Source organism: Gasterosteus aculeatus, chromosome 13 (genome assembly GCF_964276395.1).
Source record: "Gasterosteus aculeatus chromosome 13, fGasAcu3.hap1.1, whole genome shotgun sequence".
NCBI lineage: Eukaryota > Metazoa > Chordata > Actinopteri > Perciformes > Gasterosteidae > Gasterosteus > Gasterosteus aculeatus.
Window position 1 is genome coordinate 18,707,831 of NC_135701.1, and position 21,811 is coordinate 18,729,641.

Genomic DNA, 21,811 nt, shown 5'->3' on the forward strand with positions numbered 1-21,811 from the left:
AGCAGTGCTCAAAACGTGTGTGTTACTTGACTACTGGTTTTGTAATAGCTATATAGCTAAAAGGTCCTGCAACATGTGATGCAGCATAACCGATGAAGGATAACATAAATAAAGAGAGGTCAGTTTTCGATGACCATGTGTAGTGTTTGTATGGCAACAGAGAAATGGCTCAGAGCAGCAAATGAAGCAAGTATTCCCCTCCCGAGCTCCCAGTCGGCCTTTCTTCTATCTGCACAGACCTCCTTCTCTCCGTGGTAAGGTATAATCAGGCCCCAGTGTGCACGGAGTGGATGGGCGTGGAGCTCAGTGCAGCTGCAAGTTAATCTGAGAATACAACGTGTAGCTGATCTATTCTTAGCTGTGTGACAACACGACTGAAAAAAGGGGTTTACCATCTGTACATTTAAATGCGTTCTTAACCGTCGCAATAGACCGTAAACATCCAGGCTCGATGTCAGTGCTTGGGTTAGTGAAGCACAGAACAACATTTTATTTGATATCAGATCATGGTTTGTTGTATTTGTCTGTAAAATCTTAAGATCTGTGTACAGGCATACCATTCACCCTGTGCACTAAAAAATGGGAGGGTATAAAAAGCACGTGTATTGGGCGTTTCTTGAGATTATTCATTGTCCAATCCCCGAGTCGGATTTCTGTATACATTTGCATGTTTAAAAAGAAGCATACTCCCTCAACGTTGATTGGTTAAGAATAAAAGAAGCGGCCAATCGCTTAAATGACAGCCGCTCAGCTGGCCGCGAGGCCACGCCCTCCAAATATTAACGAGCAAAACCCCGGAAACGTTGTCGTTTAAAGAGACAGGAGACATCTCAGGCAAGGTTGAAACAACGAAAACAGCTGCGAGCACAAAAAAAAAGAAAAGAAAGGCAGGCACAGGGAGGAGAGGGACGTGGTCAACCCCCCCAAAAAGCGAGCTATGTGGCAAGAACAGACTGGGAGGGCGAGACTGAATCCGTACGGTTGTTCCAACCACCAGACTACCAGCTACGGCTGCTAACGGCTTTTAGCATCGGAGTCGACTTTCGCCCCCTTGGCTACCTGGAATGCGACAACGCAGCAGCCCGCACGAGAGATAACAACAAAAAAAGGCCAAACTCCCAAACGACACGGACACGTCAGCTCGGGCTGCCAGGCTGTGCGTTTTCCTTCGGAGTGTACTTTTACTGTTCGGTAAGTAGGCTTCAACCTCTTTAAATGCAGCCTGCTGTACCTACTGCATTGTGTGTACTTTGATGGGGGAAACTGGAATTTTGTCTCATCCCTTTTTTGTTCTTGATGCTTGCGGTTAAATGCTAACGCTTGAAACGCACAGGTTGTCACAGTCATCATTTTGTTCCTAAAAGAATGATAGGAATCCAGCCTGATCCAGCGGATGACCTGACAGTAGCTCGCAGGGTGCAGGGGGCGTTCCCTGCTTTGTCTGCCTTCCTCGGGCTTTCGGTGTGTGTGTGTGTGTGTGTGTGTGTGTGTGCGTGTGCGCGTGTGCAGCATGTCTGCGGTGGTTGGGGACAAAGTGATGGGCAGATTATGTATTCATCACCGCCATGGGTGTGTGTGTGTGTGTGTGTGTGTGTGTGTGTGTGTGTAGTCGAAATGCATGTGTAAATAAAACATTTTGAGAAACGCACACTCACGCCCTCTTGGCATTGTACATATGGGCTGTGCAAGTGGGAGGGATCCACCAGCACTGCCTTGTATTTATACCTACGTGTAAATATATGTCTGTGAGATTATGTCCACTCAGTGGACGAAGTGATGAGGAACACTGTTACATGAGAGGGTATAGCACTGTGGGCGTAGTTCCCTTGGGTGCACTTGGGAGTTTCATTGCATCGTGCAGACAAGGGAGCTTTGACGTTGGCACTAAAGCCAGGTATATAACATATATGAAGTGTGAGGATAGTTAGTTATTGCAGTGTTATTATGCTGCATTTATCCCGACAAGCAGCCCAGGATGGCATTTACATGCACATCATGCTCAAATAGTCACATTCACCATACAGGGAATCCATTAACTGTTTCACACATGGATCTAAATAGAGGATTTTTTTTTTCACACCACACAAACACGCACACACATTGCTGCAGCGAATCCATCTGCAATAACTCTACAATTTTCTCTCTCTCGCTTGTCCTTGCAACACTGACAGCCACCCCCCACCTCCCTGTCTAGGAGAAACGAGTGGGCTTTGTCCTCAGCTGAGTGTGACGTCACACACATCTTTGCTGTAATCAACCATGAAGGCGAGGTGCATTATGTTTAGCTGTCCTGAGTCTGGGCTTATCCCATGAAGGATCACTTTGTGACTTGAGTTTGCAAATGACAAAAAACACAATGGGGGGAAAAACCTCAAAAGACAATTCAAAGATACTTAAATCCTGTCACATCATATGAAGGGAGTGGTTTAAACCCCCTCACCAAATGCTGTTCTGTGCTCCAATGCTATCCAGCCAGGTACATTGAGTACACAGGTACATTGAGTCACAAGTAGCTGTCTGGGTCCTCATGGTAATGAACTGAGGCACGAGTACCCGTTTAGGCTGTTTAGAAGAGTATTCTGGTCTACATGGCGCTAACTTGAGGCGTGTAATTCTGTAAGAGACCAGTTTCTCCCGATTCTCTCATAAATAGATTATAACCAGACTAACAATGTTACAGCCTGGGTCAAACATTGGCCTGCGTGCGGCTCTTCTTACCTTGCCTGTAGTTCAGTTACCTTCTACCATTTTATTCAGTTAATCTGATAATCAGTGACATTAAGGATTCTAAGTCAACAGACACCATTCAGCCTCTGGTCCCCTTCATTTACCTCCCATACTTCTTATGGCTCTCTGACTGAGTGGTTATGGTTCACTGTGGCAATTCTCCTTTTTAGTGTCTGAACCCAGCAGGGCTCCGTATGTGTGGAAAGTTGGTGTGGCTATTAAATGCTGTGAGCTGACGAAGGCTTGTGGTCAGCCCTCGAATGTGTTGATGTCAGAGATTACAGATGATTATGTGGGTTAGATTCCGTACTCAACACTGCTCTGGGCCATATTGATCTCTCTCTTGTTTGTGTGCGTGTGTCCTTATGAGAGCTAAATCACCTCTATTAAATAAAGAGCTATTTCAAATACTCATCCTAATGGCACATGCCCCTTTATGTGCTCAATTCAGGGCTTGGGGACCAGTGACAAAAAATAGTGCATTTTTTGAAGATTGCAACATCCGTCACACAGACGGAACGCAGGAAATTGTACAACCAAATGTCCTCTCACGAAAGAAAGTCAAATACACTTTTCTGGTTGTCACTATATATCGTAACTATATTTTTCTCCCCTAGCAGATTATTCCCTAAAAGGCACCTGTAGCTTTGACATGACATCACCCTGGGCCTGACACACACGGACTAGCTGAACCGAGCTTCAGGCTCACCAGTGAAGGTCAGTTTGTTCTCTGACAAACCCTTCGGTGCCTGTCAATGAATACGCTTGGAATGAGAGACAATTTAAAATGTGGCAGCGGGGCAAAGTCCAATGACAATCAGACCCGACTCAACAATGGAATAACGCAGTCATAATGACGTTGTCACTTAAGGAGTATTTTTCTTCGTATCCCTATGGTTGAATGCTCTTATTGTAAGTCTCTTTGGATGAAAGCGTCAGCTAAATAACATGTAATGACATGTCATTTCTAAATCTAATCCAAGTGTCTAATCTAAGTGTCTTTATATCAGTTAGTTCTTTAAAAACCATCTGATGTCCACTACTATCTTTTAATGGTAGAAATACCAGCACCAACAGTCTGAAAGGTCCTCTTGCGTCAGGTGCTCCTCTTTGTGTTTTTGTGGCAGCAGCCTCCTCTACTTTATTCAAACACTGCTGACAATAGAAGTGCAGGCAGAGGGAGGAGGACGGCAAGGCGACAGTACCACCTTCTGAATAAATCAACGTGGTTTGACATTACACCCTGAGAGGCATCACGCTGTCATATCCACCGCTGGATCAATAGGAAACAGAACTTTTTTTATTTGAGTTTTGAAACGTGGGGATAACTCACAGTTTGATGACACAACCTCTTTTGGATTTGTGAAACTACGACAGGCATTTTTCACTCTGTTCTGTTTAATTAAACAATGAATTATTGACTCAAGACGATGATAGCGTGATTAACCAATAATAGTCCTAACGGCTTTGTCTAAGCAGATTGATTTTTGCATGTTGTTTAAAACTATATCTGGATTAAGGACTGTTAGTTTGGCAAAACAAACAATTTGGGGCTCCGGGGACGTCCGACCTTCTTTGTTTCTTTCAAATAATTGACAGATTAATCAATGGTTTCTTGTGTCGCAATGGTCAACGTGACCTGTGCGCTATTTGTCCAAATAGTTTCCATACCACCCCACAATCAATGAGTAGATGATGGCAGTTGGATGTATTTCTGTGCTTTAAATAGGTCAGCATAGAGCTTATCGAGCTCACTCTCCACCCCTCTCCCTGTCGCCCATGTCTTGTTCCCTGTCCATTACTCTCCAGTACGTTGTCATTAGTCTCATTTGCCTAGCATCAATGCTCTCTCTTCTATTTCACTGCTTTTATTCTCTCCATCTTTTAGAGGCTGAGTATGTGTGACAGGCCTGGGCCTTAGCATGCATCATTTGAAGTAGGGATCCAAACTGGACAGGGAACCTTCTTTTTCACTGATGTTTGCAGTGATTTTTTATTTCTTGCTAAACGTATAACAAAGAACACACGCAATCACTTTCCCGCAGGCTTTAAAACATTAGTAAGTCTGATCCCAAGCAGCACCGGTCGGCTGTACTTGGCAAGATCTTTTGTCCGTGACCCAACGTTGCAAGCAGAGAACACCATCCGTGTCATGACATAGCTGAGAAGCATGTCACCAGATGGGCCGGAGAAATAACCCTTTATATAATGTCTATTTATGACCAATACACGGTTTGCGTCACCAGGTGAACAAGAATAGCTTCATCGTCATAGTGATGCCATATTAAGGGATACATCATGTTGTCTGTACTTTTTAATAACGATCAGAGGGGGATCATGGTGTCTTTTTGGAGCACAAGATATACCCATTGTGACAGCGACAGCCTATGAATTGTAGGTTTATGGGCTGCTTTCATTGGACGTTGGCCAAATGAGTAAGGATTCATATTTTAATACAGAAAAGTGTGTCGACATTGAACTCAAAGGGGTTTGCAGGTAGTGGGACACCTGGGCCGTCATACAGAGAGAACTATACACATTGAAACCAATGTAATAGCAGCAACTCATCATTAACACGCCTGTGTGTACACGTTGGACTGATCTCAGGATTAACCCTCGCCAGACCTCCCCCCGCCCTTCAGCCTGTAACCCCCCCCGCCGGACCAACACGGATGAGCCGCTCTCTGTGTACGCGCAGGTCTATAAACATCGCACGCACAAGCGTGTGTTTTAATTTATGTGAGCACTTGTGCTTAAGGTCATGCAGGCGCTTTGTCTCCTCCACCCATTCTGCTGGTGTGAAAACGATCCCACCAACGACCGATCTCGGGCTGCTATTGTGATCTTCTTCCTCCTATAGGAACAAATCCTCACTCGGGCCGGGCTGGTTAAATAGTGATATCGAACAAGCCACGTAGAAAATAAAGGGATCTTTTCATTTTGATGGCCGGATGGCCGAGTGCACCTCATTCAGCCGCTACCCGTCTGAGCGGTGCAACACCAAGCTGTGCGACTTCCCCAAACACGAAAAGAAAAAACGGAAATTGATTTCCACTGAAGTGAGATGAAGAAACATGCAGACGCAGATAGTGAGCTAAATAAAAAACAAAGGTAGGCAGCTGAATTCAGGGTAAAACAGGGAGGAGTGAAAAGGAAAGGGGGAGAGACAGAGAGAGAGAGAGAGAGAGATGGGGCTTTATTTCCTGTCCTCCATGAATAGGCAACATATTTCTCTGGAACATTCCATCTTAAGAGCTGGCCCGGCCTGTCACCAAGACTGTGCCACACTCCTCCCCATATATCTGCATTTCTTCCCTCTGCACTCTGTCTCTTCTGTCTTTCTCCTTGTACTTATCAACCACTACCTGAATGATTATATCCTTTTACTCGCCTCCTTCCGCAGAAAAACCGAGCTGATTTAGTCCAAACATTTCTAAACATTGAAGGATATTTGAAAGAAAATGTCAGTGTGAGGTCAGTAAATGTATCATGAAGTGCGTGCACACTCAAAAGAATAACTCAACCCACACTTCTAGTACCGGACGGTGGAATTAATTGCAGAAATGGATTGAGAGGCGTATTTGCTAATGGAAAAACAAACAAGTTATTTGGAGAACGCTTTATGTGGACATTCCGTTGTGGAACACCAAAATACCAAAACGTCTATTTGCCGCACGGATCCCGTTTCAACCTAACCCCAGTTCCTAAACTTAACCCCAACTTATTGTATCAATTGCCACTTCTGTATATATAGTCACAAGTTGGGCTGCAGAGTTAAACGAAGATACATAAAAGCCTTTTCTACCACTTTGTGATAGTATTCATCGTCCGGCAGCTGGTCAAACATGCCCTTCCAGAGAGAGTTTATCTCACGGGATTGTTACAGCGCTCTGGAAATGTAAACACACGGCAACCGCTCCGGGTGGGAAACAACCCTGCAGGGACCGGCCGTTTGATGGTGGAGTTGTGGGTGTGTTTGAAGGGGGTTTATGGCAGGTGAGCGTTTTTATTTACGAGGTCCTGTTACTGTACTTTAAAATGTCAGCGCTTACAGAACCCACTGACGTGCAGAACAACCAGGGTTGAAATGTGGAAAACAAAAGCAGTTGATTTTGAACTCCGATAAAGACTCCGATAAGAGCGAAGAGCTGCAAGTGAGAAATCAGCACAATGTCTCGGAACGTCTATAAAGGGGTCTAAAGTTATGCTTGACACTTTCTACTTTTTATTACTGTTTACTAGTGTTACAGTAAAAGCAGACATATTGCATCACAAATTTCAAATGGATCTGAGCCGGCAGGTGAATTAATCAGTGCTCTAATACCATTGTGAAGGTATTAGCTGTGTCCTGCACACTGGAGCTTTGTTGCCTGGCAGCTGCTGTACATGCCATCGTCTTTTTAAACACATTCAATATGACCCATAACACCCCCCCCCCCCCCCCTCCACCCCTCCTTTCAGACATACACTTTCCTTTCCCACCCTTCCTCCACCTCACCGTCTCCTCCTTTTGTTCTCCCCCTCCCCAAGAAGGAGGGTGAATTTGCCTTTTTTCCTCACACCGTGACTAAATGATTCAGGTTTCGGGCTTGTCGGATCGAAGCTCTTCTTCTCGAAGGCTGCGACTATTTAGTGCTGGTTGGTGAAATGTCCCGAAAACCCCAGCTGGTGTCACTTTTGAGAGGCCCAGGCAAACTCCAACACGAGTGTGTGTCTGTGGGCGCGTTAAACATCGGACATCTAAAGGAACACTCTTGTCGTGTCAGGATTTTGTCAATGTGTGTGTTTGATGGAATGAGTGTGTGTGATTTCAATGTTGTCCTTTCCTCCTCCTCTGCACTCACGAGTACCCTTGAATGGTGTAGGAGCATCATAAAGAAGACACACCCTTTTCTCCCCAAACATGGAAGTCGACGTGGGCTCTTAAAGGAACAGAAGTGTGTTTTGAGTAAGCTGAAAAACAAAATCCTAAATAACAGTGCAGCATAAGAGCAGAAAGACCCCGTAATTACAGTCTTCTCGCCTCATTTGGATCCGTCCACACGACTCTGTTTATTTCCCTCCCTCTATTTGGATGTCTTCTGTGCTTGGAAAGGGACACAGGGTGATAAAAAAAAAAAGTGAGCAGGAGATGGACGTAGATTAGCCCGGGAAGGACTGAGACATGTGAGACAGACACATTGGATCTCTGTGAGTCCTTAAGTCAACCCTGGTTCCCAAAATAAGGAGAACGCATAGCAGGCTCGAGGCGTCGATGTGGGCCGGGCACAGCTCAGCGCTAAAAATGTGGTCTTGACAGCTTCAGGTATGTTTTGTGCACAGTGTTTTAACTTGTGTAGTCTCCACCCACTGTGCTTGTGCGTGTGTGTGTGTGTGTGTGTGTGTGTGCGCGTTGTGGTTAGAGCTTGACACATTACTGTGTGTACTTTAACCACATCACTACTTTAGAAATAGTTTCTGCCCAGTCGACATGCTGTTCCTTATCAGCGCACATATGGCAAAAATACACATACATACATACACACACACGCGCACACACACACACAGCTGAGGGCTCCTGGCACTCAGCTGATAAACTTTTTCACATGCACTTAATTCTCTATCTGCACCCTAGCAGCAGATAAGCCCTTGTGCTTTTGTGCTGGTGAAGACGCCGTGTGCTGTTGCGTGCTACACACAGTGTCCCTTTGTGTGTTTGCCAGCGAGACGGCACAGATGTTTGCTTCTGAATCAACTGAGGCTTTCACTTCTTTTTAAATGTTTCTTTATTAACACTCATTAACACACAGACTGCGAGCGCACTGGACGTCTGACAGTGGCACGCTATGGGAAACGATTACAAGTTAAAACACCTTGCACAAACACACACACACAACACACTTAAAGCTGTAAAGAACGCAAATGCAAACACACAAACAAGGAGAGCGTTCGAGGAAATGCCTCATCTCCTCTCTACTTCTGCAGAACAGGCAAAGCAAGAGCCGGTGGGCGGGACCTTACCCAACCCCCGCCCCCCCCCTTTCCCTCCCTCTAGCCAATCAAGAGCTCCCCCACTAGAGCTGACTCCCCCCTTTAATAGAGCCAATCCCCACCCCTCACTTCCCCCTGTATGCCTTCACTGCTGAGTGAGCAAAGCATGCCCTGCTCTATCAGCTGAGAGGAAACGACAGAAAGAAAACACAAGCACAAAGAGAGCCAGAGAGAGAGGGCAGTGAGAAAGGGTTGAAAGGAGGGGCCTGCAGATTTATGGAGGAAGAGAGGAGAGGGTGAGGAATAGGAGGAATGGAGGGAGAGGAAAGAGGGAAACCAAGCACGTGAGGTGGGTTTTTTGCTTTCAAGATATTTAGTAGGGGAGCAAATGAGAGGAAGGACGGAAGAAAGGAAGAAAGAAGGCAGGCGGGGGGGGGGTTCCTGGAGAGAGAAAACGGGATGGACCGAGGGTGAGGGGTGAGAGTTGTTGATGAGTTTTTGATATGTGTGCAACCGAGGGTGGAGAGAGGCAGACAGGAAGAGAGCGAGAGAGCCTGCGAGGCGTCCTCAGTCTCAAAACAAGCAGAGGGAGGCAGAACAAGCCGACTTATCTGTCTTTCTCAACACCACCTATTCAGGAGGAAGGAAGCGGAGTCAACAAACCGCCAAAGAGTCGACAGCAAGAGCAGCCTGACCTGGTGGACGTAGACTACCAGAAGAGGACAGAGAGGAAAAGTTGACCATCCAGCCACTAAACGGAGGAAGGAAGGAAGAGAGAGAGACGGAGGGTGAGACAGCGAGGGGAAAGAAAACAACACCTTCGCGTTAGGGTGAGTGTCACAAGTTCTCCTGCTGTCAAACCAAGTGTAATAATGTTTCCCCTGTCATATTGTCCGCTGGGCTCGGGTGACTCAACGTCTCCTAAAATGGCCAAATGAAAGGCTGACTGACGGAGGGAGGGAGGGAGGGAGGGAGGGAGAGAGAGATCGACCGAAAGGGACCCCGTGTCAAACAGCGCTCTCAGCAAATATGTCCCTGAGCCGGCTTAGTTTAGACCGCCGTGCCTCTCCAGCCGGAGCACCCCATGTGTGGTCGGCTCAACAGTTTCGGTCGACTTCAGCTGTCTCCTGACGCGCTTTCATTGATGCTTCCTGTCTATTTGTAATACTCACACTCTCTCACACACACACACACACACACACACACACAGTCTGCTGTCATTTCTTCCACTTGCTCACACTGACATCCGATTGTCACACAGACGGCTGCTGTACTCGAATCAAGAGTTGATTGTTTGCAGGAGCACTTCAACGCTTTTTTTGTGTCAGAGAATGGGCACATAGGTGTGTGTGTGTGTGTGTGTGTGTGTGTGTGTGTGTGTGTGTGTGTGTGTGTTTATCAGTCTCCAGGCACAACGGAGGCCTGGGAGTGGCTTGGGCGGGTTCTGCAAAAAAAGTTAATGAGGCAATCGAGCACATTTGGGAGGCTGCTCATTTGGTGCCGACGTTATCACACCTCTCTGACAAAGGCTGCGAGTCAACGGGAGGCCGGAGGACACCAGGCCGTCCCATTCAAACATGATGAGCTTATTTGTTAGAGTTTGCGGCTGTGCTGTTGAGTCAACAGTACCACATCGCTAAAATCTGTCTAGTCCAGTGAGGGAGCAGGCCTGTCCTTCCCTCAACTGTGGAGCAGCACAACAGCTGTTCTTCACTCATGATCAATTCATGTGCAGCAACGGTTCAAAGATTATCAGATATGAAATCTGAATCATGTGGGGGGATGTTTTTATTGCACTTCTCGGGAAAATGGTAAACAAAGTTAACAGTCCTGGGAACTGACTGGGAAATAGTTTTATTGGCTAAATTGTTAAAAGAGGAAGAGTGAGGATGCTTTTGAATGTTTTCTGCTTGTGTGTGTGTGTGTGTGTGTGTGTGTGTGAGAGAGTTGTCACATTACCTCTTGTTTAAAGTATGTGTGTGTTTGTGTTTTGTTCCATACAAGTAGAACATTTGAACAAAGTTAAGACGGAGCAACGGGGTCGCGGACTCATGATGTGGAACTTTTAAGCGCGTCTCGTCCTCCTGATGTTGGACCTGAGACTCTTGGTCTTTGCCCTATTGACCCCATCCTTCCTCGGCCTGAAAGAACACACAGCAGACTCACATATTTCAACGCACCTCATGAACACCACCACCTCCTGCAAAAAAAAAAAAGCTTTGTCCTCCGCTACGGACATGCCTCAAGTCAAAGGCATTGAACCCTTTGACCTCAGCCGTTAAACACGCCTGTGTGTAGTGAGTTTGTGTTTCTTGATGCCCGAGAGGGTTTCAGCTCCAGCTTAAAAGGCCACAGGATCATTTAGCCGCCGGGTCCCGTTTTTCGTTTTTTATATTTTCTGATGTGAATGCAAGCAGTGAATTAATAAATACGTTACTGTTCCATCTTTTTAAATGCATTTTGTTCTTTGTCTTATTCCCCACTTAAAATAAATATGTGACTCATTGGGTTTCTGAGCCTCCATATTTCTTATTTGTCTAATTAGGAAAAAACTTGAGTGGCTTCATAAGTTATTTACTTGGGTTTCTTCCCAACCAAAAATATGACTAGCCCTTTGATAGATAACAATATATGCTATATATATAAAATATGCTATTTTGTAGCCCCACGTTTTGGTGAGGCAATCATTAGATAGAAATCTTTCTTTTTATTTCTTGTTATTACTAAATACATACGCACTCACAGAACCTGCTGGTTAATGTACCACTAAATATTCAATAGCGCTCTCGCGTTGTCCCTGACTCTGAGTAACGTTCCCTCCTGTATGCAATAGTGTTGAGTAATGTAATAAAGACAATATTGCCCAAGCGTCAAAAACGATGCAATTCAGAAAATAGAAACAAAAAAACTTGCTCCCTCTCTCCGCCCGCCTGTTTACCTCTTGTCAGGCATTTGTCATCCCTTTGTCTGTCATCATTTCTTCTCTCTTTGTATATAAAGTGTTGCAGGTGTTTCTCTATAGCCGTGACTGTGAGTAGAACACAGTGAGTGTGCACAGCAGGTGCGAGGGAGAGCTTCTCAAAAGCGCTGCAATGTTGAGCGATGCAGCAATAGACTTCCTGAGTTCTGTAGTCTGAGCTGGCACACAAGGGCAGCATCAGGAAGCCTTTCTTGGGTGGAAGCCAGAAGCCCCCGTTCCCCCTCCCGTCCCCCCTCCTCTGTTAGCTCCTGGACCAGGCCTGAAAAGGCCTGGGAAGCTGCTGCCAACCTCCTGCCCAGCTAGTTCAAAACAAGGTCAGAAATCAAGTGGGAACTCGCACAGAGCCTCTGGGTTCTCCCGAGGAGCTATGACATACTATTAATACTCAATGCTGACACTTCTCCCATTCATTCCCCATCCCCCACCTGGCGTACCGCCCCTCGGCGCTCACTGGAGAGACTCCACCTGAGTCCAGGTGAAGGAGCCGAGAGGAGGTGATACAGTCTGTTAACCAGAAATCCCTGTTTGACCTGGGAGGTTTTGGTATGGATCAAGTGTTGCTCACCACCCAGAGAGACGTCGGCTTTACAGCATTTGTCTTGGCAATAAACAACGATCTAAGCAGTGAAAATGTGTTATTACTGTTTGGGGTTTTTTCCTGTGGTGTTCAACAAATGAAACATCCACTTACCTTTTCTTGGGTTTGTCTGCATAAGTCTAAATAAGCATCTTACCTAATGAAATACTGCAGTTGACTATAATCAGGTCCTAATGTAAAGGTGAGGGTCTCACAACTTTCCTTTTTTCCTCCTTTTGTCTTTATCCCTCATTCTTGTGGCATCTTTGTCAAACCATCCCTCCTGTGTTGTTGAATTTGAAGACATTTATTTACACATCTGCTGCAGGTCACCTCGAGTGCAGCCATGTAATTAATGTGGCAGGAATTTCAAGCATTGTAGAGGAGTATACGTACGTAGTACACGTATACCAGTGGATTCATTTCAGGTGTCTTTCAAATACTTATGAACGTCTCTCATCATCTATATTTCCTTTTTTTTCCCCCTCACTTCCTCTTGCTTTGACCTGTAGGCGAGTGTCATCACTTGTGTAAATAATGAATTCCTTCATGATGATACAAAAGGAAATACGGGAAAGTAACCGGCTGCTGTAATGTAGGTCTGGCTGGGGAAAAACTGTGATCCTCTTCTCTCCTGCTCGGTACGGGTGCCAGCCGGGCGTTCGTAGGATCACCTTTCTTGGCTATTTCCAAAACTCCTTTTAATTGTCGCAATTTCCATTCCGAGCTGCAGTTAGTGAAAGCCTTTTATCTGTAGCGTGTAGCGATTTGGCTGTACACACCTCATGGAGGACAGCCATTTTGATGGATATTTTCTTGGAGGAGCATCTTTCTCCCCCTCGCTCACCAGCCCCCCTCCCCTCCCCTCCCCTCCCACCCCCCTCTTCCCAAACCACCCGTAGGTCTGCTTCGCTTTCTCCCTCTTTGTGGCCGAGCACAAAGGAGCCGTTATCCTTGGGCTACTGGTTGCCACGACGACGGCTCACTGCGACGACACCACCCCCCAACCTAACCGGCATTCCCAAGTTCTGGTCCAAGTGGGTCGGGCAACAGCCAGCGTCATTTGGTGCCAAACCTGAACTGGGAATATCAATTCCCTTTTCCACGGGGGGGTCTTTTGTGTTTGATCATCAACCCAAAGTATTTGGGTTTTCTTTACTGAAATTTCAGAGAGTGGTGTTTCTCCCTCAGTCGGTCAGCCTCGTTAAGAACTTAAATGGTTAGAGAGTGATTGTTTGATTGATTGGTCCTTTGTATTCTTCTCAAGTTCAGCAACAGGCTTAAATATTGACTTCCTCACCTGCTGTGTTTGCACCATGTGTGTGTCTTTGTCTGCTACAGTGCATGTCTGTTCAAGTATGCACACGTATGGGGATAGATGTGTTTCTGGCCTCTTGTTGGTTTAATGTGAATGTGTGTGAGTTTCCTTTATGTTTTTATTGTCTCACTTCGGCATTTCGTCATGTGGTAAAGTCAAATAAACTACTTGGCGTTCTACATTTTGCACCTTTTTTGTTTTTCCTCAGGGACTCTGAGGGGAATGAACCTGCCATGATGCAACAGATGTGTCACACGCCGCGCCCAGGGGACGAAGGAGGGCGCGTCAGGCTATCGGCTAACCGCAGAAGAAGCCCCAATAGATTTATTTCCAGATCTAGTTCAGAGAGTTTTCCTCTCAAGAGCTTTATGCATTACTGACATTCTGCCCATGTGGTACGTTTAAGCCCTCAGGCCTTATTATTGAACAAACAAACATAATGCTTATGTGAATATTGTGTATTTAGAAACTATGTTGCATTACCAAGTTGCTTAGAACTCTGGTGTAAAATGAATCCGTACTTGTAAATGGATACATATTTATTATATCATCAAGTTGATACACCATGATATGGATGTATACTACGGTTTAGGTTAATTGTTGGTCTTTCATTTCTCCTCAGGTTGTAGTTTTCGTGCTCACCTCCTTTACTCTCCGGGGAGTCTTTACGTTTTCCTGATTACCCATCATGGGATGTTGGCGTCGTTTCATGGCAGCTGCCATGGAGATAGACCGATTTCTTTAGCAGACCATTTCATACACAACCTCCAGATGTTGTGCCGGATGCAGGTTGTCCACACGGGCAGAATTGGACAAGGACAGGCACAGAGGTGAGATGCTGATGCCGTTGTTTCAATCTATTCATTCAATTAGAGGAGAGTCAAATTAGGTTAATGCCTTGGCTAAATTACATTATGTAAAGACACCTATTGATGAGCAGAAGACGTTTGTGGACGGATAACACCGGTACATAGTGCTGTCGTGGCGGCTCAGTCATTTTATCTTTGTCAAAACCAACAATCAGAGGCATAGCATTACTTGATAATACAGACAGCCGCAAAAGGTGATTCCGAATTCAAGCTGTAATTATTGTTTAATTATATAGTTCTGTATTTCTTCTCCTGAATACTAATTCAGTGTTTTGTTCCTTTTTCAGGTTCTGTGCGACTCAGCTTCCTACTTCGGGCTGCTCGACAACTTCCCAGCAGGAAGTGTAAAACTTCCCCTACCTGTGAAACATCTTCCTCTGCCTGCTGGCACTTGTGAGGAACTACTTGTTCCCTGTTGCAAGTTAGTCAAGACTCTTGTCCTCCAGCAGAGAAACCATGCGGCACATTCACGTGGAGTTAGCCCACAAGAAGGCTCCATTAGAGCTTCCAGCCCAGGAGGGGGACCTGCCTCCACCTACAGCCCCAACACATGGCCTAGATCCCGGTGTCAGACCGGGGGCGCCCAGGCACTTCGGCCAGGAGGAGTTGCGCCTCCAAAAGGTCTACCAGCTCTCCATTTTCTCCCAGTTAGGGGGATTTACTACCTCCACAGAAACCCACACTGATACCCAACAGAGGCCTGTCAGGTCGGGCGTGAAAAGGGGGCTAGAGGAGCCACAATTGACTCATAAGCGCCTCCACTTGGGGGACTTTGCAGACAATGAGGCGTTGGAGGGAGGGGTTCTGTGTGGGCCAGCCCCAGCTCAAGGTGTTGGGGTGGGGTCATCGGTGGGCCCTGCCGGGCCTGGTTCCGTGTACTCTTGCACACAGGTTGAGCACAGAGACTCTGAGGGGGGGCTGTCACCCAGGTCTCCTCCCCTCTCCCCAAGCCACAACCCCTCCCGACGCCCGACTCAGCACAACCACGACAGGCCCATTCCTGACGTATTCGCTCCGCTCTCACCTAAGTCACCCACCATGTGTGACCAGCATGGACCTCTCTTTGACCGGGGCCATTCCCTCGGTAGCTCGGCCAGGACTGAGCCCCCTAACGGGGGCCACACGCCCACCTATTCACTAGGGGGCCCTGCAATGGAGAGCTGTGGTAACGGCTCATCCGGCGGCCAGCCCAGCCCCCACTTATACGAAATGTCCATGTACGAGACTCCCAACCCGGCAAGTCCCACCAGCCCCCCAGGCCCCTTCTCACCCCCGCACCACACAGAACTGCTGGAGCCGGGGGAGGCCACCGAATGGGAAGTTGGACTTGAATCCTCTCCACCTGAGCGAAGTGCGACCCAGGCCGCCTCCTCATCCTCCAATGGCCTGGCTTCCTGCGAGAAAACTCCAAGCAGCAATGGCCACCGTCCATCCCCTGGAGGCCACTGGCCAGCCAAAAAGCGCCTGTTGCCCCCCGGCGACACGGGGGAGTCGTGCTCAGAAGATGAGGGCCCCTCCACATCCAAGAGGAGCAGGCTGTCGCTGCTGGCTCCGGGACTCGGCCCCGCCTCATGCCGCAGCACGGATGCCAAGGCCGCTCCTTACTGGAACCACCTGCTGCCCTCAAAATGGGACCGGCCGAAGGTCAGCACACTCGCACTTTAACATTTCTAAGTACATTTGGTGACTGAAATGCAGTTAGCTCTGAGAAAATGCTCTCCAGTACGAATGAATCTCCATGAATGGAACAAAACATTCCTATGATTGTCATAATTTCCCTATCATAAAATATTTTTCTGGTAAAGAGTCATAAATCACAAGAAACCGAGACAGTAAATGTGAAGTGACGTGAGGCTCATTATGACACCATGCTGGAACAGGCTGAGTAGCTCGAGAATAAAGCCCATTGAGGGAGGGTCTATTGTTCCCCCACATGAGTATGCTGTGTCTCTCATACACATGTACACACACATGTACATAGAGGCTGCTTAAAATAAATGGTTCTGGAAGAGAGTCGGACATTTTTTAACATTTGGTGGCCAGAAAGAGCTTTGTGTTTGTGGGAGTGTTCTAATAGAGACAATAGGTCTCACTGGGTTTCATTCAGTCGTGTCCTCGATGTGACTGGAGGTGTTTAGAGTATTGATGTGAGAAGCACAGAGAGAGAAACGGGTGCAAGAAAGATTTGAAGATTTGTGGACACAAATTACGGACAGGAAGAGAGGAAAGTGAAAGGAGGAGAAGCCAGGCTAAATTTCACTAAATAAACGAGAAGGAAAAAGACATTTAGGAGGCAGGGACGGGGACGGGGGGGGGCAGCAGGATATTCTAAGATACTGTCTGTGGTTTTGGTCGGGCGTGACAATGAGACGGCGAGCTGACAAAGGGGCCCTCCAAGCGCTGTGGAGAGCCAGAGAGACCAAGAATCGGCTGATGCTAACCATGAGTGAAAGGGTTGCTGTGGGCTAGAGGCTAGCAGGTAGCATAGGTTTGTGTACCGACGAGCTTCCTGACAGTTGGGGGTCCTTTGTGATGAACGGCGGCCTGGAAATGGGGAATGTTTACGCGTGTGATGCCACAACCAAAAGTGACTGGTGCTCAGTAAGTAATAGGACACCTGAAATAACACATAAATGACACAGAAACACTAAAACATTCCCATTTAGTCTGAATGTGGGTGTTTTATTTCAGATGTGTGCGTTGAGAACTTTAGGTCTTTTCCAGATATTTATTCGTGAACAGCTGGCATAAATCGGAATGTTCGAGAGAAAAACAACTCGTGTATCATTTCTGTTTTTTGTCCTTCCTTTGTTACAGACCTCCACAGACTGCACAAGATCAGAGAGACGACTCAAAAGTGCGCTGCGACTGAAAAGGTTATTGCTCCGTTGCTTTTCCAGCAAAGCTATACAATTGAATTACAAATAAGAAAGACAGCGATCTTTAAAAGGGATCAAGAAGAGAGTTTTAAAACTTCAGTTAATGTTAATGCTTGGAGTTTAAGAACATCCAAACATGTGTATAGGTGAAATAACTGTAATGCCAGTTAGATGGACTCCAGCAGTCAAGAAGTTACCTAACCAAGACTAACGGTCTGTTTTTGTGTCCCGGGGTCGCATTCAGTCGTCAGCTGCGCAGCGGTCGCTCCACGCGTTCCAGTCGGCCCTCGTCTTCCATCAGCAGATCCCTGCTTGGAAACTTTGAGGTACGCATCGTTTTTATGCAGCATCAAAGCCGTAAAACGACATTGTTACTGTATCTATGATATTTATTTGTATAGCACATATCAACTACAAGGCGATTCAAAGTGCTTCACATAACAGCATTAAAACCATCACAACGTAAAGCAAAAGGACACTTTAAAACGAGTAAGAACATTCTAAGCGGTAATTAAAACATTTAACGAGCTAAAAATAAAATAGCTTAAATGAGAATAAATCATTTTAATCAATTTTAATTGGTAATATATTGGCATTTAAAAACTGTTAACAGTATAATATCTTTAGTTCACAATGCCCTTTTTTTTAAATGGCCTCTTCTGTGTTCACATTGTTGTCGGCCTGCATATGAAAAGCACATTTTATTTCTTTGTTGCAGGAGTCCATCCTGAAGGGACGATTCTCCCCGTCCGGCCAGATCGAGGGCTTCACGGCGGAGATCGGTGCGAGCGGCTCTTATTGTCCACAGCACGTCACCCTGCCGGTGCAGGTCACATACTACGACATCTCAGAGCACAGCGCGCCCTCCCCCTTTCTGGTCAGTCTGTGTAACTGGCACACCAGCAATACATCAAACACCAAAAACCACATTATCTAACGCACACAGCAGTGTAGTGTGTTTTCACGTACAAGATTAATGTGAAAAACAATGGAATATCCAAAGTCAGAACAACTTGGCAAAGCACTTATCAGATATTTGATTGGCTTCTACAAGGTTAATGTTTGCTTGTCTCTTCTGAATGAGATGTAAAGCAAGTGCTGTAATTGTCCGTTCCTTCATATAAGAATAAGCCTTTTTCCTCACATCAGCAAATCAGATACGGAGTCATTTAAGGCAAAGTCAATTAGCATTGCCGGATGTGTTTTAATGGATCACACCAAAACATCTAATTACAATTGTAACTGCTGTTTGATTTTAGCTCATTTCTTCTACACTTAGGTCCAAAATAATCTGTTATTGTGCAATTACAGATTGATTGAGGGTATTTAATCAGTCCGATCTTCCGCCTGTTTCCCTCAAAGGGGGTGATATCTCTCGAGCCTCTTGGAAAGAAAGGATACAGCATACCCAAAGCAGGGACCATTCAAGTGGTGAGTCTGTCTGCCGTTCTCATCTCATTCTTTGCTTGGATGAACCCAGGCTGCTTACATCTCATTTGCATTACCAGAATGTTTAATACGATGTGACAAATAACCTCATGTAAACTTAATTCAAAACTCCTGCCAGCCTCCTTCGCTGCTTGACATGCTGACCGCGGTCTGACATCTGTTCTCAGACCTTATTTAACCCCAACAAAACTGTGGTGAAGATGTTCCTGGTGACCTACAACTTCAGCGACATGCCCGTTAATCACATGACCTTCCTGCGCCACCGTATCTTCCTGATGCCCGTAGAGGAGGGCGTCGAAGGGAAGGACGAGGCGTCTCCAGGTGGCAGAGTGCAGGAAAGGAAGAAGATTCTCTGCTACCTGATGCATCTCAGGTAGGACTGAGAATTCAAGTATTTGCACTTTCTTTTTTAAAGCTGTGGTTTTGTTAGAACTCTCACTATTACTATCCTGTGTCTGGATGTCCGGAAAAATACCGATCGATTACACCATAAACATGAAAGTAAACAGTTCTAGTAATTCATTTTTCTTTTTGGTTCTGGCTTTCTCAGATTCCAGAGCTCCAAATCTGGGAAGATCTACTTGCACAACGACATCCGGCTGCTATTCTCCCGCAAATCCATTGAAGTGGACACGGGGATCCCTTATGAGCTGAAATCTTTCACCGAGGTGCCAAGAAACCCTAAATACTCCCCCCGCGTGTGACCCCAGCTTGACCCTTTGACCCTCCCCAACGCCAATGCAGCCCCTCCTGTGCTTCCTGAAGAAGAGGGAGGAAAACAGACAAACTGCTGGAATGATGGACACACTACTTGATAAGACTTGATCAGACATGCCACATGCACACCAGACACACGTGCACATATGATACAGTGCTGTATGAAATGTGCTCCTTTTCGTGCTGTTGTTGACATAAAACATGGCATTCCTTGTAACTTCCATTCATTGACAATTGAAAAGAAAACATAGTGTGAGAGCAGTTCAGCACACATGCAGGCGAAAGCAGGACGTTTACTACACTTGTATCTGTACATAAAAAGAAATGCACAAACAACGCCACACACACACAGCACATACCACACACGTCACAGCTGAAGCACTTCTAGTGGCGACTCTCTGCTCGGAGCTCAGTGTTAACATGCATGCCTTGTGACTTAAACACCTGAATTGTCCTCTAGTGCCGTATCACACTGTCCTTCACTCTGCCTGCAGCTCCAACCGCCTCATCGGACCAATGATTGAAATCTGACAAAAGTCCACAAACAAACGGCATGTCCCCGTCTTTATTTTATTATTTTTAAGTGAAGAAAAAGAACCCACCCCCCCACTACTCCCCAACTTGCACCCTTTCTGACCAGCAGCAAGCAGACGAGCCGAGACACAAACACTAGTGAAAGCGAAGGCTGGAACGGAATCGGCCCTCTCGATTGGACGCGTTGTCACTCGTCATTTGGTCTAAAACAATGACACGATTCGACAAAACTCAGGACACTTGTTGAAGAATACATTTCTCTTCATACACCTTCACATATCATGGTACAGGCCGCTGCATACACGTCCCCAAGGAGGATCGTACCACAAACAAAAAGCAGGGGAATCCAGTTGATTTCATGTGGTCAGACTGAGGGACACTGTGCTGTTTTCCTTTTCAGTTTTTCTTTTTAGATTCTGTTCAGAAACAGTCTGATGTTGGAAGAGAAAATGAAAAAAATATAAACAAGCTGTAGTATTTTTAATTTATGTTTTTTCGCAAATGTCTTAATAAGCAATATGCTGCACAAAGTAGAGTGTGTTTTTTCAGCCGGACGACCTTTCTCTCTGGAGGGGGGGATCAGAGAAAGTGGAGAATTAGGAATGGGAGGAGGGAGGGATGATGTGGGAGGGAAAGGTGGCGGGGTATTTAAAATGGGAAAAAGTCTATGTATATTTAAAAGAATAAACTCTGCGACTGGCGAGTAGCAATCGTCTCTGTTGTTGTTTTTGATTGAAAAACAAGGCGGAAATCCCAATTCTTAGCCACACTTCCCACAATGCATTTCTTAAAGTGTCTTTTATTAGATTCTCTCTGCATGATAATGATGTGTGATATCGGTGGCGTCTTCCTTGGAACATTTGCGTGTTAACAGGCTGTTCTAGTTCCACTCGACTTGAGGCCAACCTGAAATATCTGTTGCAGTTTAATATTTCAGTTCCAATGTGCAACATTTGAGAAGTATGTACAATACAAAGCATAATCAATAACTAGACTGGTTCATAAGAAGGTAATATGATATCAAGCTTAAATGTATTTGTTATTAACAGTACACCTTTTGATGAATTCAAGTCAGAGAAACGTCAGGCTAATTTTCATCGGTAGAAACGGACCTAGGATTCTACCACATAAATCATAACGCACTTAAAGAAAGCAGCTGCTTACAAAAGGAAGCCTGAGAACTGAGATTCAGCTTCATTTAATTTCTTGCAGGTTAAATTGGCAAGAGAGGAACCTTTAAGCTCTAAAGGGCTTCCTCCCCCCGGCTTCTACACGACTCCACTGGAACTGCTCAGTGGCACAGACAGACTTTGGTTGTTCTGGGCAGTTCTGCAATATATGAATGTCAAACTGTGAATGTCAAATAAAGCATGGCTGAAAAAAGAATCCATGCAATTTAAATATAAACTTAACTAAAAATACATATAGGAACATGAATGAATGCAGCAAAACGGTAACTCGTGGATGCACTGAGAGACAGAGACAACATTTTAAAATAAGATTTCTGCTTGTCGGCTGGTATGTTCAGCACATGTCCATTATATCCTTTCCCCTTATGTTTAACCCTGTCGTTCCCAAACTTTTTCTGTCGACCCCCCTTTTCATGATAGGAACATTGAAGGCCCCCCGTCCCATTATTTTGGTGCAACGTACGGATTTGACTGGGTTTGTAGCCACTACTGTCACTCTGTTGTTTAAGATATTTAAGATATTGATTTCCACACGCTAACTGGGTCCATGGGATTGCATCCAAGCATTTTCTGACCCCTGGTGGCGGGAGTTGGTATCGTA

General features: G+C 45.8%; 1 protein-coding gene across 7 annotated transcripts; it reads left to right on the forward strand.

Annotated features, from left to right (window-relative positions):
• The first annotated feature begins 672 nt into the window (after window positions 1-672).
• atosb (atos homolog b) lies at window positions 673-20,730 on the forward strand. 7 transcript variants are annotated; one of them, XM_040194704.2, is made up of 12 exons: window positions 673-1,191; window positions 3,348-3,444; window positions 9,336-9,527; window positions 13,781-13,967; window positions 14,195-14,402; window positions 14,729-16,085; window positions 17,259-17,317; window positions 17,565-17,646; window positions 18,039-18,197; window positions 18,683-18,751; window positions 18,937-19,142; window positions 19,320-20,730. In XM_040194704.2, exons 6-12 carry the CDS (start codon window positions 14,898-14,900, stop codon window positions 19,471-19,473), a joined length of 1,917 nt encoding a protein of 638 aa, XP_040050638.2. In that variant the 5' UTR covers window positions 673-1,191; window positions 3,348-3,444; window positions 9,336-9,527; window positions 13,781-13,967; window positions 14,195-14,402; window positions 14,729-14,897; the 3' UTR covers window positions 19,474-20,730. The 7 variants fall into 7 exon arrangements, with proteins under 7 accessions (XP_040050638.2, XP_040050636.2, XP_040050639.2 ...); XM_040194705.2 differs by having other exon boundaries at window positions 782-1,191; window positions 3,345-3,444; XM_040194702.2 differs by lacking the exon at window positions 3,348-3,444 and having other exon boundaries at window positions 774-1,191.
• Window positions 20,731-21,811: the final 1,081 nt, after the last annotated feature.